The sequence below is a fragment of the Dermochelys coriacea genome, chromosome 1, assembly GCF_009764565.3.
Source record: "Dermochelys coriacea isolate rDerCor1 chromosome 1, rDerCor1.pri.v4, whole genome shotgun sequence".
Lineage (NCBI taxonomy): Eukaryota > Metazoa > Chordata > Testudines > Dermochelyidae > Dermochelys > Dermochelys coriacea.
In genome coordinates, this window is record NC_050068.2 from 36,447,561 (window position 1) to 36,467,334 (window position 19,774).

A 19,774-nucleotide genomic window follows, 5' to 3' on the forward strand; every position below is an offset into this window, starting at 1 on the left:
TTTTTTATAATGACTAGAAATGGAACATCAACTTCCCATTTACTAGTAAGATCAGCTTCATATTCAGGACACCAACAGTTTGAATACACAGAAAAGACTCATAATAATAAGGAAGTTTATCATAACTACTACTGTAAAAGACATCTAGTGAGAAGGTTCCTAGCAGCCCACCCTATCCCATGCCCAACTCCCTCCTCTAGAGACAAGATCAGAGAGACCTTTGGAGTTTCTCCATGCAGACATCTGTTCCAACTGCTTTTCATGGTAGACACCATCTGTCACCCATACAAACTCACCCTTGAGAAAAGTTTATCTCCTTAGCCATCTAACATCACATGCTGCCCACAGAGACACCCAGATCTATGCCTACATGACAAGTGCAGTGTCTGGACCATGTCCAGGTCTAACTCAGTAAGCACTCATTGACAAAGATCTGTCTGGGGCAGCACATGGCATCCTTGAGCAATCTCTCATCTTGCCCTGAAAGGGCAGATTTAAACCAGACTAATAACTGACTTGACTGTTAATGTTGAGGTTTCTTGAACAGCGGCTAAAAGTGCTTCGTCAAGGGTTACCACCTGTCCTCTCTAATGAAAGCACTGAAAACTCCACCAACAGAAGCCCCAGTATTTTTTCCCCCACTGTGTAATTGAGGATTATTGTAGAGTATATGATCAAAGGGAAGAGATAAGATTGTGCATACAACTTTAACTATACTTCGAGTTTCAGCCTCTTACCACGTAACCTTACCAACTCAACATAGTTTTTTTTTTTTTTTTTTAATATAAGAAATTACTAGGTTGGTTTGTTTCATTTTAAAAAGATGGGGAGGGGGAAAGGAACTTAAGTAGTTTCACTCTCAAGACCTCAAAGCATGGCTTGCTTGCAAAAAGTAGCAATAATGCCCATAAGTCTGAAACTATTTTTCTTGATACCACCAGAATATTTTTTTCCAAATATAAAAGAAAATTTCCTACAACTTTTATTTACTGAATCACTTTACAGCCAAACGACTGAAGAATAATGTTGAAAGTTTGCACTAGGTGTCGCAGAGAAATTCGGTTTTACTTTGACCAAGTTATGACCCTTTGGAAATTGCATGTTGCACGTGAACAGTACATTTTGCAGAGGGTTTATATCACTAAACTTATTAAGCATACAGCTAAAAAACCCTGTGTTGTATATGCCTGTGCAAAAACAGCTGCAGAGTGAAAAGCATATCGGCTATGACAATCTTTCTAATAAGAACCCTTGACTGTGGCCCCACTGAACTTTATAAGGTCTGAGGAACTCCTTCTCTGACACACCTTAGGAACCTCCAGAAACGTGCAGCAAAAAGATCTCTCCTACAGACCTGTGCTGCATGGAACAGGATTCTCCCCCGCCACACAAACAAACATACGTACTTCCTTCATATTCAGATGCCTGAACCATTTTTGCTTAAGCTTTCAAAAGTAACTAAAAGTTTGAACTTTGAGCAGACATCAAGACTGAAAATTTCAGCCTGAAAGGTCAGAGCACCAAACGATTATGAATGACTGAAACCTTAGTGTCAGAGTGGAAACCTGTTTAACCTTAACTATAGTGGTGGCTCCTGCTATAACTACTTTAAGAGAAAGCTCTTTGGGGTCAGAATCAAAATTTTGATTCTGGTTCCTATTTTTAACCTAGTATCAAACTCTAACATTTATGGAAGATATGTACTTTTAAGAAACCCAGTCAAACAGGGAGGACTAATCAGTCTTTTAATACATTGCTTATCATAATTACAGTAACTCCTCACTTAACGTCCTAGTTATATTCTTGAAAAATGCAACTTTAAGCGAAATGATGTTAGCAAATCCAATTTCCCCATAAGAATTAATGTAGATAAGGGGGGTTAGGTTCCAGGAAATTTTTTTTTGCCAGACAAAAAACTTTATAGACATATATAGTATAAGTTTTAAATAATTTTAAACCACCAATTTAATACCGTACTCACCAATGATGATTGTGAAGCTTGGTTGAGGCAGGGGTGTAGCGGGGTCGTGGGATTGCCCCGCTCCGCCTGCCGGGCGTTCCAGTGAGGGAGCGGTATTGGAGTGTGGGGGCTTGCCCTGTTCTGCCTGCCCGGGGCTCCTGCCCGCTGCATGGCTGGAATGCTGGGCAGGCAGAACAGGGCAAGACCCCCACCCCAACCTGGTCCCTGGCAGGAGCACCAGGCAGGCAGAGCAGGGAGAGACAAATTATAAGGAAACACTGCAGGACTTTAAAGAAGTATGTTCTCTAATAGGTCAGCGACCTATCAACAAAACAAAGTTAACTGCGACATCGTTAAGTGAGGAGTTACTGTATTCTGAAAGTACGGTAGCAGATTCAGTGCTTTGGATCTAAGATGTCAGACTGGTGATGTTGAATTGGGTCATCGTGTACTTAACTACCTAGTGAGTAGGGCATGGACATTCTTTGAATGAATACTGGCTCGGCTACAAAAGACATGGAGCTCTTTAAGTTGTCAGAACACAGTGACATAGAGCACTCCTTTCCACTCTATCCTTACCAATACAAGTCCCTAAAATGAAACTGTGGTGTTTTGTTTTTATACTTACAGGGAAATTGCCATCTATGAGTTCCTGGAGGGGTTCACTTTCTTCTTCCACTACCACCACACTAGAGTCCTGAAAATTTCTACTTGCTGAATGAGGTCCAGGTGATGCAATACTTTTCTTCTTCTGAGATTCACTGAAACATTTTTGGAAGTTTATGCCATATTTTGCGAAAATGCATTCTTTGTAAACAATGTTGGGAAAAGGTTCTGTCCACAAGAGGTTACTGACTCATGCCATAAATAAATACTTCCTCTTCCAACCTTGCAAGTAGAAAATTTTAACCAATAAAAACTGAACTGCATATTTGTAATGAAAAACAAAAAATAAAACAATTTTAATTGCGTTACCTCTGTGTAGCCAGCTATCTGTCTTATGTTAAACAAGACACCCTATACTTAATCTAGGATATCAGGTCAATTATCAAGTACATAAATAAATTAGACGAATGGGCAACATGATTGGAAATTAACTTTAATGTCCACAAATGCAAGGTAATGCATGTTGGAGGGGAAAAAATAAACAACTTATATACTTTAAAGCACTCTAAATTAATTGTATTAACTCAAAAAAGGGACTTGGGCATCACTGTTGACAGCTCAATGGAGATCTCTGCTCAATGAGCTACTCTGGTCAAAACAGCAAACAAGATTTTAGGTTACATAAGGAATTTGATGGAGACTAATACAGAGAACCTTCTAATGCCTATATTTAATCAATGGTGTAGCCTCATCCAGGCACACTGTGTGTACTGACTGATCATCCCTTCTCTAAAAGGATATTGCAGAATTAGAGTGGGTTCAGAGAAGAGTGACGAGGATGATCAAGGATCTGGAAAACCTCTTATACATATAGAATGAGAAGACTGAGATTCTTTACATTAGAAAAGAGACATGATGAGCATATAAAATAATAAATAGTCTAGAGGATGAAAACTGAGAACTTCTGTCCTCCCTGTCTCATAACACAAGAACAAGAGGCCATTTTAATCAAATTAAAAGGTGGGAAATACAAAGCCAATAAAAGGAAACACTTCCACATATTTAACTGGACAGTGGAACTCATTTCCACAGGAAGCTGAGTCCAAAAGGTTCTCTAGATTAAAAAAATCGATTGGATATTTATATGTACATCCAGTTATCATAATTAATGTTAACAAATTTTGGAAAGTATATTAAACCTCATCCTTCAAGGTTTAAGCTTCTCTAACTACTAGAGATCAGAATGAGACCTAGTTGCAGGGTAGGAGGGCAGATTTCCCCACATCTATCTATTGTGAGGTTGTTATACCTACCTCTGAAGATCTGGTACTGGCTACTGTCAGATACAGCATTAGATGGGCCTTGGGTCTGATCCAGTATTGCAATTTTTATGTCCCAAAGAACCTCACGTTCAAGACAAGCATGTTGCACAAATTATAAAAGGAACATTCACCTTTTTCGTCTTCCTGGAGATAGCAAGCTTGAATTAAATTTTCGTTCTTGAGGTTCAGGAACTAGAATATGTATGGGATCTCCTGCTTTAAAAAAAAAGAATATGGGTGACTCCAACATCTTTTCTAATGAAGCTTCTTAAGGCACTAAAGAAAACTGGGACTGCATATTAATATCCCAATCAGTGTCCAATTTCCAATCCTCACTCTTCTTGTGAATAGATTACATGTAATTTGGTATCACCATACAAAGCACAGCATTCTATTTACAAAATCCTGACAAAAACATGCAGATACGATTCAAGTTGCTAACCTTCTTTTCTGGGGATGTTAGGCGCATGTGGAAGGATCTGAACACAAAGGATCTGAGCCACCAACATACATGGAGCCATAGCCAATATGCAAATTAAAAACAAATCTCTTCATTGTGCAATCTTCTTATTCTTAATGTCTGACTTGGTCTGGACACCGGTAAGAATATGCAAAGCAGGAATTTCTCAAAGCAAGCTATCATTTGTACAAGGTGACTATTACACATTATAAAATAATTCCATCTGTATATATACATCGAATAAATAAAAAAAAAATCAGTAACACATTTTACTTACTGCCGACATTATTTTCCTGTGTTTGGGACTGGTGCGCAAACAACATATTCAATCTTGGCTGTGACGCATTTTGATTTACTGTTGGTCTGTGAATAATTGGGGTAGTTGTCATACAAGAGGAGTTAAGCTGTCCTGACTGGTGGGCTATAGACAACAATCCTGAGGTTGGAGGAGCTGACTGAAGTATTCTCTGCCTTTTCATTTCTGCAATTCCACTTCTTGTACGTGCTGAGGAAAGTTAAGGCTACAATGAGATCCATTATTGGATATTTTCATGAAGCAGTTGTTTTTCCAGGAAATAGTCACCATTACTTGAAGATGTAATTATGGGCACCCCAACAGGACCAACTGCTCTTTTAACAGGGAGGGAGACAAGAAATGGGGACCATAAGTAGAGTACCTTCTGCAAGAGCTTGTCTGCACACAATTTTTGTATGGCTTTAACTATATTAGTTTGAAACCAGTATAGTTAAAGCAGTACAGCTAACTAGTATAGGCACAATTAAACAAGTATAAAGGTGCTTATATCAATGTCGTTTATTCCTGTAAGTTTATGGGCATTTTTATTGCGGATAACCGCATCCACACTACGGGCTGTACCAATTTTACTGTGTAAAACCCACATCTCTAACTGAAATAGTGAAACAGGTACGTACACTGTATGTAAACCAAGCCTGACAAACTTAAGCTGTAGGAGATTCCCAGAACAATAAACATTGTAATTGTGTCCAATATGGGCAATGGGATTGTGAGATTCAAGAGCAAACAATACCTGTATTTAACATTTGGTTTTCTCACAAACGTTTCTGAGTAAAGACTTGTAAGGCATGGAGTTTATTCTAGTGATTGTGAAAATAAAATAATTTTGCCGTTTAGAAGTTCATTTGGTAGATCTTCCAAAGAGGTGAATAATTCTAGACAACCTATCTGTTTATATTGTTTTACCACTTTCTAGCGAGGCTAGACTGCAACTGGATTGGTCATGTTTTCAGTTCCCCTTTGAACCGTCAATTAAATAAGCTTAAGGGAGTAGAAAATTAAAATCTAGTTTCAGGAGTGAGTACAAAGATTATCAAAACCACAAGGTTGATAATCTTTTCAGGAGAGGTAGGCCTCAATCAAAATCAGTTCTGAACCCACTTATTACATCTATATAATTCAATTAGATACCTACTCCTTTGATTAGCAGAAAATCCTGCAGAATTCTGCATACTCCTACAAAATAAGATAAGCCAGTCAAAATAAACAGAAAACATACTACAGACACCTAAACAAAAGAAGGATCATTCTATAGTTATGCATTTACTAGTGTATGCGCTAGTCACATACTGATTTGGCAATGTTTCTGGATTCAGCATGGATGTGTTAAAATGATTAACGTAGATTAAATTCTTTAAGTGGGATCTACTGTGAAATTAGGTTGAATTTTGGAACTAATACCATGGCAACTACAGTACCGTGTTATATAACACTAAGGCCATATCTACATAGGCCAAGGAAACCACACTAGCACCTCTCTATCTGATTTCTCTGGCTACCATAAATGGAGCTTGAACAGTTTTGAGATTCCCACTCAACCACTTTACTGTCAAATGCAAATTCTTTCCCTGCCAATTCACAGAGAAAAATAAACATAAAAAATATCTTCCTTACCCTTAATCAATATGTGTCAACAGTATGTTTGTAAAATGTGAAAATCAAGTAAAGGAAAGCTAGGAGGTAGATAGTCTCACTTTAAAGGAAAATCCTCTAGTCTTGATTTCAACATTACAAATTACCTGATCTGAGAAAGAGTATAGTCTAACTTCTTCCACAAAGATGACATAATTACTGGAACTTCATTTGTGGTTTCTAAAAAAAAAAAAAAAGAAAAAAAAATTACATGAACACATTCTTCCAGAGAGCTAAAACAGGTAGCTAGAGAGAAGATGTGTCAGAAACCTAGTATAATATAGTCAAGAAGTAAACAAAGTAAAATTTTCAGACATGCCTAAGCAACTTAGGAGCCTAAGTGTCACTGTCAAAAGTGACTTAGGCATTGCAAGTCTATAGTCTTAGTGCCTAAGTCACTTCTGAAAATTGGATTTATGCCCTTAAGTTGTTTAAGTATTTTTGAAATTTTCACTGTATATGTATAGCCTTTAACAGGAATCACTGCTCATTTTGGAAAAATGTACCCTATACGTATAGCCTGTTACAGGAATCACTGCTTGTTTTGAGAAATCACTGAGGGAAGTTAATATGCTTGAAATTTGGGCAGCACACAATCTTTAAAAAGCAAATGGACAGGAGGAAGAATCTCCAAGCAGCTAAGATTATAGAAAAGACTAAAAATCCAAATTAGATTTTTGTGCATAGTAGGTCTGAGTTGGCGGTCCTGAGTACTTGGAGTTCCCAGTAACTTTAATGGGAATTGTAGATACTAAACAGCTCTCAGAATCAAGTCCACACCTTTTTTAATTCCATACTACATTAAAATACCTTCTTCAAACCCACTTTATTAGCTGAGTTTAAAGTCAGAGAAGCTCATGTAACCTTCCCCAGATTTAGACAGACCTCTTTATAATGTTCTTCAAGATGCCAAGTAAATGTTATTTTGCTGCAATTAAATTTGTGCCTTATAGCTAAAATTTTTATTAAACATAAATAAGTGAGGAAAACAAAACAACGTTACACAAATATTCAAGACATGGCAGTTCTTTACATAGAGATCTAACGTCGTACACTTAACTACACTGTACGCCCTTCGACCCCAAGTCTCACAAAGCACCAGCAGAACAAAGTCTGGTTACTTGCACAGAGGTCAACGGTGAACAAAACTAGGTGGAAGACAGACCCTCATTAGCTGCTTTTTTAAAAAAAAAAAAACAGTTGCACTTTTCTGTCTCCTATCCACCCAAAATGTTAATAATTCATTTTGAACTTTTTAAATAAGGTTAAGGAAATCAAGACAGGGAAGCCAAATTTTACACATGCACTGCAAGTCTCCTCTGGTTATTTTTCTATATACAAACAGTACAACTCTATAATTATGAACCTACATTTACTTTATGACTCATATACACTTCTGTTCATTGCTATATTAAAGATTCTGTTCAAATTTTCAGTGAGAAAGCATGCACACAATTACTAGCTACGATAACAGACATCTTTTTTTAAAACTCTGATCAAATTAATGATTATTTGTGTTGTGATAGAACCTAAAGGTCCCAACCTAGACTGGGGCCTGTGCTAGGTACAGAGAGAGAGAAATACTGCCTCTACTCCAAAGAGTTTACAATCTAAATAGATAAATGAAAATGAAGTGCTATACAGCAGATGTCTGACCCTCAGTGCTTACCTTTTGTTTTCATGGCTACATACTCATTAAGAATGGTTGTCAAGTTTTTTCCAAACAAAGACTGAAACAAACAAACAAAAAAAAGTTCAGTGTTAGATTAAAGAATCTTCAGCAGCAGCCTACACGTTACCTCTTCTATTACATTACGCAAACTGTGAAAAAGACTGAGTCCTAACACATTCAGTTCTTGTAGTTCTTTAGGATCTACTCCAGGGATTCTCAAACTGGGGTTGGGACCCCTCAAGGGGTCGCAAGGTTATTAGATGGGGGGTCACGAGCTGTCAACCTCCACCCCAACCCCGCTCTGCCTCCAGCATTTATAATGGTGTTAAATATATAAAAAAGTGGTTTTAATTTATAAGGGGGGGTCACGCTCAGAGGCTTGCTATGTGAAAGGGGTCACCAGTAAAAAAGTTTGAGAACCACTGATCTACACCATGTAGACCCAAACACAAATAGATGTAGATTACCCTGCTTACGCTGCTCTCTTGAGGATACAAAAAGTGCAATTCGGGAACAAAATGCATTCCTCAACAATAATAGAAATTTTTTAAGTGTACAGCCTTCTGCAGAGTAGCCATTCCAGGATATATCAGCCAAGAATACATTAACTTGCTTTAATTTGCTCTTGTTATTATGGGATAATAGAGTTAGAGGCAGGAGAAAGTTAGGCAGTGTCATTTTTGGTTGTTAGGGAATCACTTGTGTGCACGTTGTAGCTAAGGCTATCAGCCTGAGGCAGTACAACATGTTGGTAAGAGAACAGACACCTCAGAAGAGTTGCTGTCGAAAGTGAGAGTTTTTAATAATTTTACAGCAAACCATCTGCACCTGTCCCATTACACCATGATTTTAGGTGACACACAGAGAATTAGTATTTTCAAATTACCACTATCCTTAATTTCAGTTTCTTGTCTTGTTTGATATTGGTAATCACCTATAGTCCTCTGATACTTGTTAAAAGCTCTCTTGAATTATAAAGCATGTGAATTCTAATGAGATTTTGGTCCTATGCAATTTCCTAACATCACTTGCATTTAGAAACAGAAAAAAAAAATATTGCCAAGAAAAGGAAAATAGTCCATATATTTTCCATATTAAAAGTTATAAAATAAAAAAATATGTCCTTATAATTTACTTTAATAACCCACATAATCTTTTTCTCTCGCTTTTGTTTATTTATCTAATTCTTACTGGCCACAGCTGAATTCAGAACTGAAATTCAGACAGCCCAGTAGGCAACTAGCTACATGACTGATTAAAAGCTTATAACTAGGTAAACCATTTTAAGCCCTTTTATGAGTTGGTGAGTCAGAAACATGGATCTCACAAGGGAGAGATTTCCGCCAACCTAGAATATTGCAGGCCAAGGATTCATTGGTTTCAGAGTAGCAGCCGTGTTAGTCTGAAGTGAGCTGTAGCTCACGAAAGCTTATGCTCTAATAAATTTGTTAGTCTCTAAGGTGCCACAAGTACTCCTTTTCTTTTTTCAAGGATTCATTGTTATCAAATGGTGCATTAGAAAAATAGAATGAAAGCTGTGAGTTGGTGCAAAATGAATACCAAAGTTGCACGTACAATAATCAAAGCCATGCCATTTGGAATGCTAGTCAAAACCTCATTTCGAGTGCATTAGAAAGGGCAACCACTGAAGTTAGAGAGTTAACATGTATTTATGTTTACATGCATAGTTAATAAACAAATCATGAGTGACAAGATTACAGACAAATTGCACCTCAGTTTGAATAGATAAGGGTAGTAAGTGAGAAAGCCATTACAGTTGTCAAACTGGGAAAGAATCAATGCATTCACCAGACTTCTAGTTGTGCTAGCAAGTATGCACAAATTTGAGCACTTTGAGTGAAACTGATTTATCTAATTCAAGTTAATATTTACGTGGAATAGACTGTAATTAAATGTTACATCTACACAATACAAAGATTGTCATACTCATAATAAAGTACTCTTACTTTAAATAACTGTAGCAGCCCTGTAATCAATGTAGCTTCTTGCAATACTTTACCAAAAGTAACTCCTTGCTCACAGCTACAAAACAGATTGAATTAAACACTTTCAATACCATCTGCACATTTTACTCTTGGATTTGTAAAGTTTTTAGATATCTACCCTTCAGTATTATTAGCAGTGTAGGATAGAGACAGCTGGGCACATACAGTGCTTTATGTGATGCCAAAAAGAGAGAGAGGGGTTACTATTTCAAACTATTCAAACATTTCAAACAGCCTCTGAGTGGTAGATGTTATGTAGTTTACTTGCATTCCAAAAGCGCAGAAGTCTGTGTGGATGGAAAAATAAATTATTTAGGAGAGATTTTCAGACTATACTACAGTGTAACTTTATCTTGTGTGCTGTAAAGATGAACTCACCAGTAAACAGGCTGGAACAAATCCTTCCTCTGTATAGTGCTCAGCATATTCCTTTAAATCTGAGCTTTCCAATATAAATTCACGGCAGGTGGCTAAAAGCTTTTCCTGTTGTAAATACCCTGCAACAGATAAGACAGAAAGTTTTGTTAATTGCTTCTCCATGATACACGTGGTAGATGTCAAAGTTCCATTACAACTATACATATTAATTAAGAATGCTCATATAGCAACTATCTATGGACTCAATTGACAAAAATTAAAGAAAACAAGTTATATTTTGAAAGAATAGCTACTTTTCCATACATTTCTCTAATTGTCAAAAAAAAAAAAGAAGATTGCACATAACATTACTGATGCTGTGCTACATAAATCCAAATAAAGCTACTTTCAGACTAAAACTAATTATTAGTGCCACCTAAAGAACTATTACTGTTTACACAGAAACAGAGCTGTGCATATCTCTCAATAGACAAAAAAAATACAATTCTTGCCAGAAAGGATTGACAATCTGAGCAATATATAATCGAGCCCTGCAAATGTGCAGATATCCGCGGACCACGTTTGCAGATTGTGGATGGATGCGGATCCAAATTTTATATCTAGAACCCTGCAAATCTACAGATATCTGCTTTATATCCACGCAGGGCTTGTACATGAGCCAAAAATTCCAGTTTTAAATGAAATGGAACTCTACAGTACATTTTTATAAAATGCACTGTCATACAACAATCAAGATTCTATGTGCATATATAACAGTTCCAAAACAGAAAAAACATGAGCAATATTAAAACATGTTCAAATTTCTTCAAAAAGATGAACATTACTGGCAGATGGCATAATTGGAAAAGTAATATATTTCCATGCTGTAAACTTCATATTCAGTAGACATACCAACAGTCTCTTGTGCACCTCTGCACCTCAGATCCCATTTTAGTTACTTTAATGTGAAACAGATAGAAATTCCTACCCCAAAAATATTGCCAACCTTTAGGAAGTATGTATAATTATTTAACTTCCATTTTAATGCTGACATTCCTTCAGGCACTAAAAGGAGTAATTTGTGTATAGGATCCAGAACACAGAATCATGATAGTATGTCAAAAGAAAAGAAGTACTTGTGGCACCTTAGAGACTAACAAATTTATTTGAGCATAAGCTTTCGTGAGCTACAGCTCACTTCATCGGATGCATTCAGTTTTTTCCACTCAATGCATCCGATGAAGTGAGCTGTAACTCATGAAAGCTTATGCTCAAATAAATTTGTTAGTCTCTAAGTGCCACAAGTACTCCTTTTCTTTTTGCGAATACAGACTAACACGGCTGCTACCCTGAAACCTGCTAGTATGTCATTTTGTCTATTCCATGCCGGAGCATACTTGCCCCTGTGCTACACTGGATGGTGCTTTAGCCACTCTATTTTAAATGTCTCTGACAGGATTCCAGTCCCAAACATCTACCTCCAATTTGTCTCTTATAAAATACCATTCCTAGAACTGACAAAAAGATCAGATCAAATCAAAGCCTTCTTCTCTTTCTGGTCCACATCAGCGTTCAACACATGATGCATCAAATAAAAATTAAAAACCCTATAATTCACTGAAGCTAGTTCTTACAATGCTATACATCATGGAAATATTTGTATTTGGTCCTAAAGATGAATAGAATGTACAATAATCAAACATCATGAAGAGTTGTGTAACACTACTGGCACAGACTGTAATTCTGTACCTATATTTTGATGTCAAAATTATTTGGATATTTTTTAAAAATCCAGCCACACCATTACTCTCTCTATGACTTCCTGAAACACATGGTACGTCTTCACTGCATTTTAAAATGCACAAGAGGGAGTTTCAGAGCCCTGGTCTGTCTACAGACTCATGCTTGTGTCACTGCACTAAAAACAGATCTGTAGACATTCAGACTTGGGCTCAAGGTTGGGTTTTGAATCCTGGGCAAGGGGGTGGATTTCAAAGCCTGAGCTGAACTGCAGCGTGAGCCCATGTATGTAGACCCAAGCTCTGAGCCTCACTGCCACAGGTTTTAAAATGCAACATAAACATACCCATAGCTGCATAGGATGACTATATGCTTACAGTAATACACACACAGAGAGCTATGTTCGAAGAACATTAAAGTTGAAAAATCACACACTCAAAAGTTATGAATTACCAGGATTAAGGTTGCCCTTGCCCAATTGAATACAGGTGTTATGATAACAACGAGGAGTCCAGTGGCACTTTAAAGACTAACAGATTTATTTGGGCATAAGCTTTCATGGGTAAAAAACCCACTTCCTCAGATAAATGGAGAGAAAATTACAGCTACAGGTATAAATATATATTGGCAAATGACGAGAAGGGAGTCACCTTACTAGCGGAGAACCAACGTTGAAGGCCAATTTAGTCAGGGTGGATGTTGTCCACTCCCAATAATTGATGAAGAGGTGTCAATACCAAGACAGGGAAAATTGATTTGTAGTTAGCCAGACATTCCCAGTCCCTATTCAAGCCCAAATTGATGGTGTTAAGTTTGCAAATGAATTGTAGTTCTGCAGTTTCTCTCTGAAGTCTGTTTTTGAGTTTTTTTGTTGAAGGATGGCTACTTTTAAATCTGTTATTGAGTGTCCAGGGAGATTGAAGTGTTCTCCTACTGGCTTTTGTATGTTACCATTCCTGATGTCTGATTTGTGTCCATTTATACTTTTACGTAGGGACGGTCCGGTTTGGCCAATGTACCAGGCACATGATGACATCTATCACATTAGTAGATGTGCAAGTGAATGAGCCTCTGATGATGTGGCTGGGTCCTATGATGGTGTCGCTAGATGGTGTTATGATACAACCTCTAATTAAAACATCTTATACTATTTTTTCTAAAGGTCCCCTGCCTTATTCAGCACACTGGATGAACAGTGCTCACTTAATGAGCAGCTATCCAATATTTTGTTTTATCCTTGTGGTTCAATGTGTGGCTCCAGACCTTATTTACGGCACATCACCAAACCCTGAATACAAAATTATTTATGTCCCCAGGGGCTTTTCTATGGTGATTTCAACTTATTAATTTAGTTTTTTACAAACATCAATCAATTTATCTTCATAAAACCCAATACGCCAGGGGCAGTGGTTACTGAGAGCACAAGAGAGAGTCTTCCTGCTCTCAGTTCTGCTACAGGGGCACTACAGCAGCACCCTAAAGAACAGGAGGAATTGCAGGGAAAGTCGTCCTCAGTCGCTGCAGCCCTAGGTTGGAGCATGTGTAATGACCACCATCTTGTCTGACATAGCAGGGATTGAACTGGAGACCTCCAGACACAAAGCATGAGCTGCTACAGTTTGAACTAAAAAACCACAGTTCTCTAGAAGTGGGCTGTAACAACTCGTGTCCAATGCAGACTGGCACAGAAGCAGGACCAGTTACACTCACCAGTCAATGACATACGCTCAGTGGGAATCACACGTGCCATCTGACCAGTACAAAGAGTTTGGAGGGGACAGATCACATTCAGTGAAAATGGACTCTTCAGGGAATTTAGCTGCCAAACTCCATCAAGCTTCTACTGAGCATATCTGAGCTGATTTTTTTCAGAGGCTTATAATAGCTTATAAATGATAATAATTTTAATAAGAATGGCAAAGAGCATGACCATGACAGCAAGACAATGTCTTTCCAAATTTCAAGACCCTTAGTCCAAATCAGAGACACTAGATGCTCAATGAAACTTTTCAGAGTAGCAGCCGTGTTAGTCTGTATTCGCAAAAAGAAAAGGAGTACCTGTGGCACCTTAAAAAACAACAAATTTATTTGAGCATAAGCTTTCATGAGCTACAGCTCACTTCATCGGATGCATCCGATGAAGTGAGCTGTAGCTCACGAAAGCTTATGCTCAAATAAATTTGTTAGTCTCTAAGGTGCCACAAGTCCTCCTTTTCTTTCAATGAAACTTTGGCAGTCTAGATATTCTGGGTCACCCACATAATTCTTCTTTAAAATTAAATTTGTTAGTCTCTAAGGTGCCACAAGTTCTCCTTTTCTTTTTGCGAATACAGACTAACACGGCTGCTACTCTGAAACCTATAATTCTTCTGGTAATCAGAAGTTTACTTAGACCTCATTCACCAGATTTCTTTTTGTAGAAAGATACAAGAAAACATGACCTTTCTAAACTTGGATTAGACTTTTTGGGATAGTACAGACTCCCTCTCCCCAAGTTAAGACACAGTCTGTTAATGATGTTTCATGGGTCTCTTTGCATTTTGACAGGTCTTTTTGCATACCACGACTGTGTTAAGACAGGGCGCAAACAGTAAAACGTGTGGCATAAATGTGTTCTCAGCTTAGGTGTTGCAACTAGACCCAGGGAAGGTCAGTGCTACTCTCTTTCTTTAGGGCTAGGTGGGAGGGAAGTCGCGAGTCTTTTTTCTGTTGTAACACGAGGGCACACTAGGGAACAGCCATTGGCATCGGCGCTCTGTATTTCTGCATTTTACACAGCCCTGACCACGTTGTCAGTGGCTAACAAGTAATAACAGAGAAGCGGCACAAGCAGCCCTCCCTTAAAGCGACCCCAAAGGCACCGGGCGCAGGTCTGCTCCTGCCGCGGTAGAGCCACGCCTCCTGCACGCAGCCAGTTTGCGTCGGTTGCTGACCAGGGCACGTCGAACAGCCCCGGTGCCTGTGAGGGCCCAACCCCAGGGAGCGACGGCTGCAGTCCGGCGCCGTCGCGGCTCTCGCCCCCGCCCCGCCCCGATACAAGCGGTGGCTGCAGCCCCGGCCCCGCACGGCGGGCGCTGCCTGCGGAGCGGGAGACGTGACCCGCCCGGTCCCCGGACTCACCCAGCACCAACCGGGCCACGTCGGACGGCAGCAGCATGGCCCCGCGCGGGGCTGGGGCGGAGCGGGGCGGGGCGGGGCACGGCACGGCGGCGGCGGCGGCCCCCGGGAGCGCAGCCAACCAGCCCCGCGACCTGCGACTGCCAAGGCGCGGAATCGGAAACTGGGAGCTACCGTCCCTCCCGCCCAATTCCTTCCGCCGGAAATGAGCACGCTTCCGCTTCCGGGTTCGCACCAGGTAAGGCGTGGAAGGGAGGCGCATGCGTAGTCGCTTCGCTTAGACTGTTGCCCTGCAACACCTCGCGTTCGCGGAGGCCGCGTGGGGACTGGGGACGCCGCGTGCGGTAACTGACTCCGGGTGGCGGTTTCAGCCTAGCGGGGGAGGAGTCGGGTGCTCCAAGCCTCGAGTCTGAGCTCAGATTCTGGGGCTGCCTTGGTCCCCGGGTCCTACCGGTAGCGCAGCCTGGCCTCTCCTGGCATCCTCGGCCCCCCCGCTCCTCTGGACCCCCCCCGCCACCTCACACATCGGTCTCTCTGCCCCCCCCCGCTCCTCTTCTCCCCCCGCCACCTCACACATCGGTCTCCCTGCCCCCCCCCCGCCACCTCACACATCGGTCTCCCTGCCCCCCCCGCTCCTCTTCTCCCCCCGCCACCTCACACATTGGTCTCCTGGCCCCCCCCCCGCCACCTCACACATCGGTCTCCCTGCCCCCCCCGCTCCTCTTCTCCCCCCGCCACCTCACACATCGGTCTCCTGCCCCCCCGCTCCTCTTCTCCCCCCGCCACCTCACACATTGGTCTCCTGGCCCCCCCCCGCCACCTCACACATCGGTCTCCCTGCCCCCCCCGCTCCTCTTCTCCCCCCGCCACCTCACACATCGGTCTCCTGCCCCCCCCGCTCCTCTTCTCCCCCCGCCACCTCACACATCGGTCTCCCTGCCCCCCCCGCCACCTCACACATCGGTCTCCCTGCCCCCCCCACTCCTCTTCCCCCCCCGCCACCTCACACATCGGTCTCCCTGCCCCCCCCCGCCACCTCACACATCGGTCTCCCTGCCCCCCCCCGCCCTCCCCCCGCCACCTCACACATCGGTCTCCCTGCCCCCCCCCCTGCCCTCCCCCCGCCACCTCACACATCGGTCTCCCTGTCCCCCCTCTGCCCTCCCCCCGCCACCTCACACATCGGTCTCCCTGCCCTCCCCCCGCCACCTCCCACATCGGTCTCCCTGCCCCCCCTCTGCTCCCCTTCCCTCCACCCCCCCGGCCACCTCACGCATCTGTCTCCCTGCCCCCCTCTGCTTCCCTTCTCCCTCTGGCCACCTCACACATCTGTCTCCCTGCTCCCACCGCCCCGCATCTGGGGGTGCCCAGCCCTGGCTGCGTCAAAGCCATCTTCCTGCCCCCGCCATCTTCCTGCCCCTGCCCTCCCCCAGCCGCCTCACAACCTTCTCCCTGCCGCCTCACAACTGTCTCCCTGCCCTCCCCTGCCCGCGGCTGGCTCACGGGCGTCTCTCTGCACTCTCCTTCTCCACACATGTCCCCTGGCCACCTCACGACCATCTCCACTCCTGGCTATCTCACACGTATCTCCCCCAGACCTGGGGTGTTTCCACACCCAGCGACCTCACCCCTATCTCCCTACCTCTGTCTGGCACTCCACTCCTGGCCACCTGACATCTATCTCCCTGCCACCACCCCAGAACTGGGCCACTGCCCAGCCACCTAGCATCCTGCTGGACCTGGGAGGCCCCCGTACCCTGGCTCCTTCACATTCACCTACCCTCTCCCCCGCCTTCGCATCCTCCTGCCTCTTTCTCAGACCTGGGGGCCTCCCTGCATCCCAGCTGCCTCAGATTCTCCTGCTTCCCACTCGGTCCTGTGGCCCTCCCTGGCTGCCTCACACCCTCTTCCTCTTAGCTGGTGGTGTTGCCCTTAGTTGTGTGGGTTTGGGTGTCATTTTCTCTCCCCTTTCAGTTCTGCCATGCAGTGCTGCTTGTACTTGAACATGGTGCCATGGAGACCCATGTTTGTCCTTCAGGATCATCTGTGTCATATATGTGCAGTGCACAATAAAATGTGTTTTCATAGAAGATTAGACCTCAGCAGGTCATCTAGTCCAACTGCCTGCTCAAAGCAGGACCCACCCCAACTATATCATCCCAGCCAGGGCTTTGTCAAGATGCCATCAACTTCCTAGGTAACCCATTCCAGTGCTTCATTACCCTCCTAGCGAAATAGTTTTTCCTAATATCCAACCTAGACCTCACCCTCTGCACCTTGAGACCACTGCTTTTTGTTCTGTCATCTGCCACCACTGAGAACAGCCGAGCTCCATCCTCTTTGGAACCTCCTTTCCGATAGTTGAAGGCTGCTATCAAATCCCCCCTCACTTTCTCTTCTGAAGACAACAAGGCCAGTTCCCTCAGCCTCTCCTCGTAAGTCATAATGATAATTTTCATTGCCCTCTGCTGGACTTTCTCCGATTTGGCCACATCCTTTCTGTAGTGGGGGGGGCCCAAAACTGGACGCAGTACTCCAGATGTGGCCTCGCCAGTGCAGAATAGAAGGGAATAATCACTTCCCTCAATCTGCTGTCAGTGCTCCTACTAATGCAGCCCAATATGCTGTTAGCCCTCTTGGCAACAAGGGCACCCTGCTGATTCCTATCCCTGCTTCTGTAATCCCCAGGTCCTTTTCTGCAGAACTACTGCTTAAGCAGTTGGTCCCCAGCCTGTAGCGATGCATGGGATTCTTCCGTCCTAAGTGCAGAACTCTGCACTTGTCCTTGTTGAACCTCATCAGATTTCCTTTGGCCCAATCCTCCAATTTGTCTAGGTCACTCGGGACCCTACCCCTACTCCAGCATATCTACCTCTCCCCCCATCTTAGTGTCATCTCTGAACTTGCTGAGGGTGCAATCCATCCCGTCTTCCAGATCATTAATAAAGATGTTGAACAAAACCGGCCCCAGGACCGACCCCTAGGGCACGCCGCTTGATACCAGCTGCCATCTAGACATCGAGCTGTTGATCACTAGCCGTTGAGCCCGACAATCTAGCCAGCTTTCTATCCACCTTATAGTCCATTCATCCAATCCATACTTTTTTAACTTGCTGGCAAGAATACTGTTCTTTGCTAAAGTCCAATTATATCATGTCCTCTGCTTTCCCCGTATCCACGGAGCCATTTATCTCATCATATAAGGCAATCAGGTTAGTCAGGCATGACTTGCCCTTGGTGAATCCATACTGACTGTTCCTGATCACCTTCCTCTCCTCCAAGTGCTTCAAAATGGTTTCCTTGAGGACCTGTGCCATGATTTTTCCAGGGACTGAGGTGAGGGCTGTCCAAAGGAAAGCAAGTTATTACTTGCTCTGAAGTCAGTCAACACCGATACTAAGACAACCAGGTCCTGAAGGACGACCCATCACTCTCACAGATCTTGGGAGACAGGCCAGTCCTCTCTTACAGACAGCCCCCCAACCTGAAGCAAGTACTCACCAGCAACCACACTCCACACAACAGAACCACTAACCCAGGAACCTATCCTTACAACAAAGCCCATTGCCAACTGTGTCCACATATCTCTTCAGGGGACACCATCATAGGGCCTAATCACATCAGCCACACTATCAGAGGGTTGTTTACCTGCACATCTACCAATGTGATATATGCCATCATGTGCCAGCAATGCCCCTCTGCCATGTACATTGGTCAAACTGGACGTAAAAGAATAAATGGACACAAATCAGACGTGAAGAATTATAACATTCAAAAACCAGTCAGAGAACCCTTCAATCTCTCTGGTCACTCGATTACAGACCTGAGAGTGGCTATCCTTCAACAAAAAAGCTTCAAAAACAGACTCCAACGAGAGACTGCTGAATTGGAATTAATTTGCAAACTGGATACAATTAACTTAGGCTTGAATAAAGGCTGGGAGTGGATGGGTCATTACACAAAGTAAAACTATTTCCCCATGTTTATTCCCCCCTTCTCCCCCGGCCGCTGTTCCTCAGACGTTCTTGTCAACTGGTGGAAATGGCCCTCCTTGATTATCACTTCAAAAGATTTCTATTTTCCCCGCCGCTCTCCTGCTGGTAATAGCTCACCTTAAGTGATCGCTCTCGTTACAGTGTGTATGGTAACACCCATTGTTTCATGTTCTCTATGTATATAAATCTCTCCATTGTATTTTCCACTGAATGCATCTGATGAAGTGAGCTGTCGCTCACGAAAGCTTATGCTCAGATAAATTTGTTAGTTGCTAAGGTGCCACAAGTACTCCTTTTCTTTTTGCCTCAACATGAGCTTTCTGTGTAATGCTCTGGCAAAAAAGAATGAATGCAATCCTTGGATGTATAAAAAGTGGACTATTAAGTAGAAATGTGTCCTTGCCTCTGTACTTAGTGATCTTAGCAATGCTACTATTATATTGTATAGTTTTGGTGTCCACACTTCAAGAAGGATGTGGAAATATGTGCCAAAGAAGGTCCTAAAAATGATCCAGGGACTGGGAAGGAAGTTTGATGGTTTGAGGTATAAGGAACTCAACTTCAGAGCTGAGCATTTTTTTGTTGTTGAAT

General features: G+C 42.5%; 2 protein-coding genes across 3 annotated transcripts in view; one reads left to right on the forward strand and one right to left on the reverse strand.

The window, feature by feature from the left end:
- LOC119846006 (protein NPAT) overlaps positions 1-15,521 on the reverse strand; it is a 33,358-nt gene extending 17,837 nt beyond the window's left edge. Inside the window, exons 1-8 of one of the 2 annotated variants that reach the window (XM_038379132.2) lie at positions 15,192-15,521; positions 10,353-10,471; positions 7,966-8,026; positions 6,404-6,476; positions 5,800-5,840; positions 4,626-4,853; positions 4,020-4,104; positions 2,589-2,721 (exon numbers count right to left, since the gene is read on the reverse strand). In XM_038379132.2, the coding sequence (XP_038235060.2) occupies positions 2,589-2,721; positions 4,020-4,104; positions 4,626-4,853; positions 5,800-5,840; positions 6,404-6,476; positions 7,966-8,026; positions 10,353-10,471; positions 15,192-15,450 (999 nt within the window). In that variant the 5' untranslated portion in view covers positions 15,451-15,521. The remainder of the gene's footprint in view (positions 1-2,588; positions 2,722-4,019; positions 4,105-4,625; positions 4,854-5,799; positions 5,841-6,403; positions 6,477-7,965; positions 8,027-10,352; positions 10,472-15,191) is intronic. The other variant, XM_038379209.2, reaches the window with a different exon arrangement.
- Positions 15,399-19,774, forward strand: part of ATM (ATM serine/threonine kinase) — a 109,839-nt gene continuing 105,463 nt past the window's right edge. Inside the window, 1 exon segment of the mRNA XM_043504228.1 lies at positions 15,399-15,532. The gene's annotated coding sequence lies outside the window, so the exon portion shown is untranslated.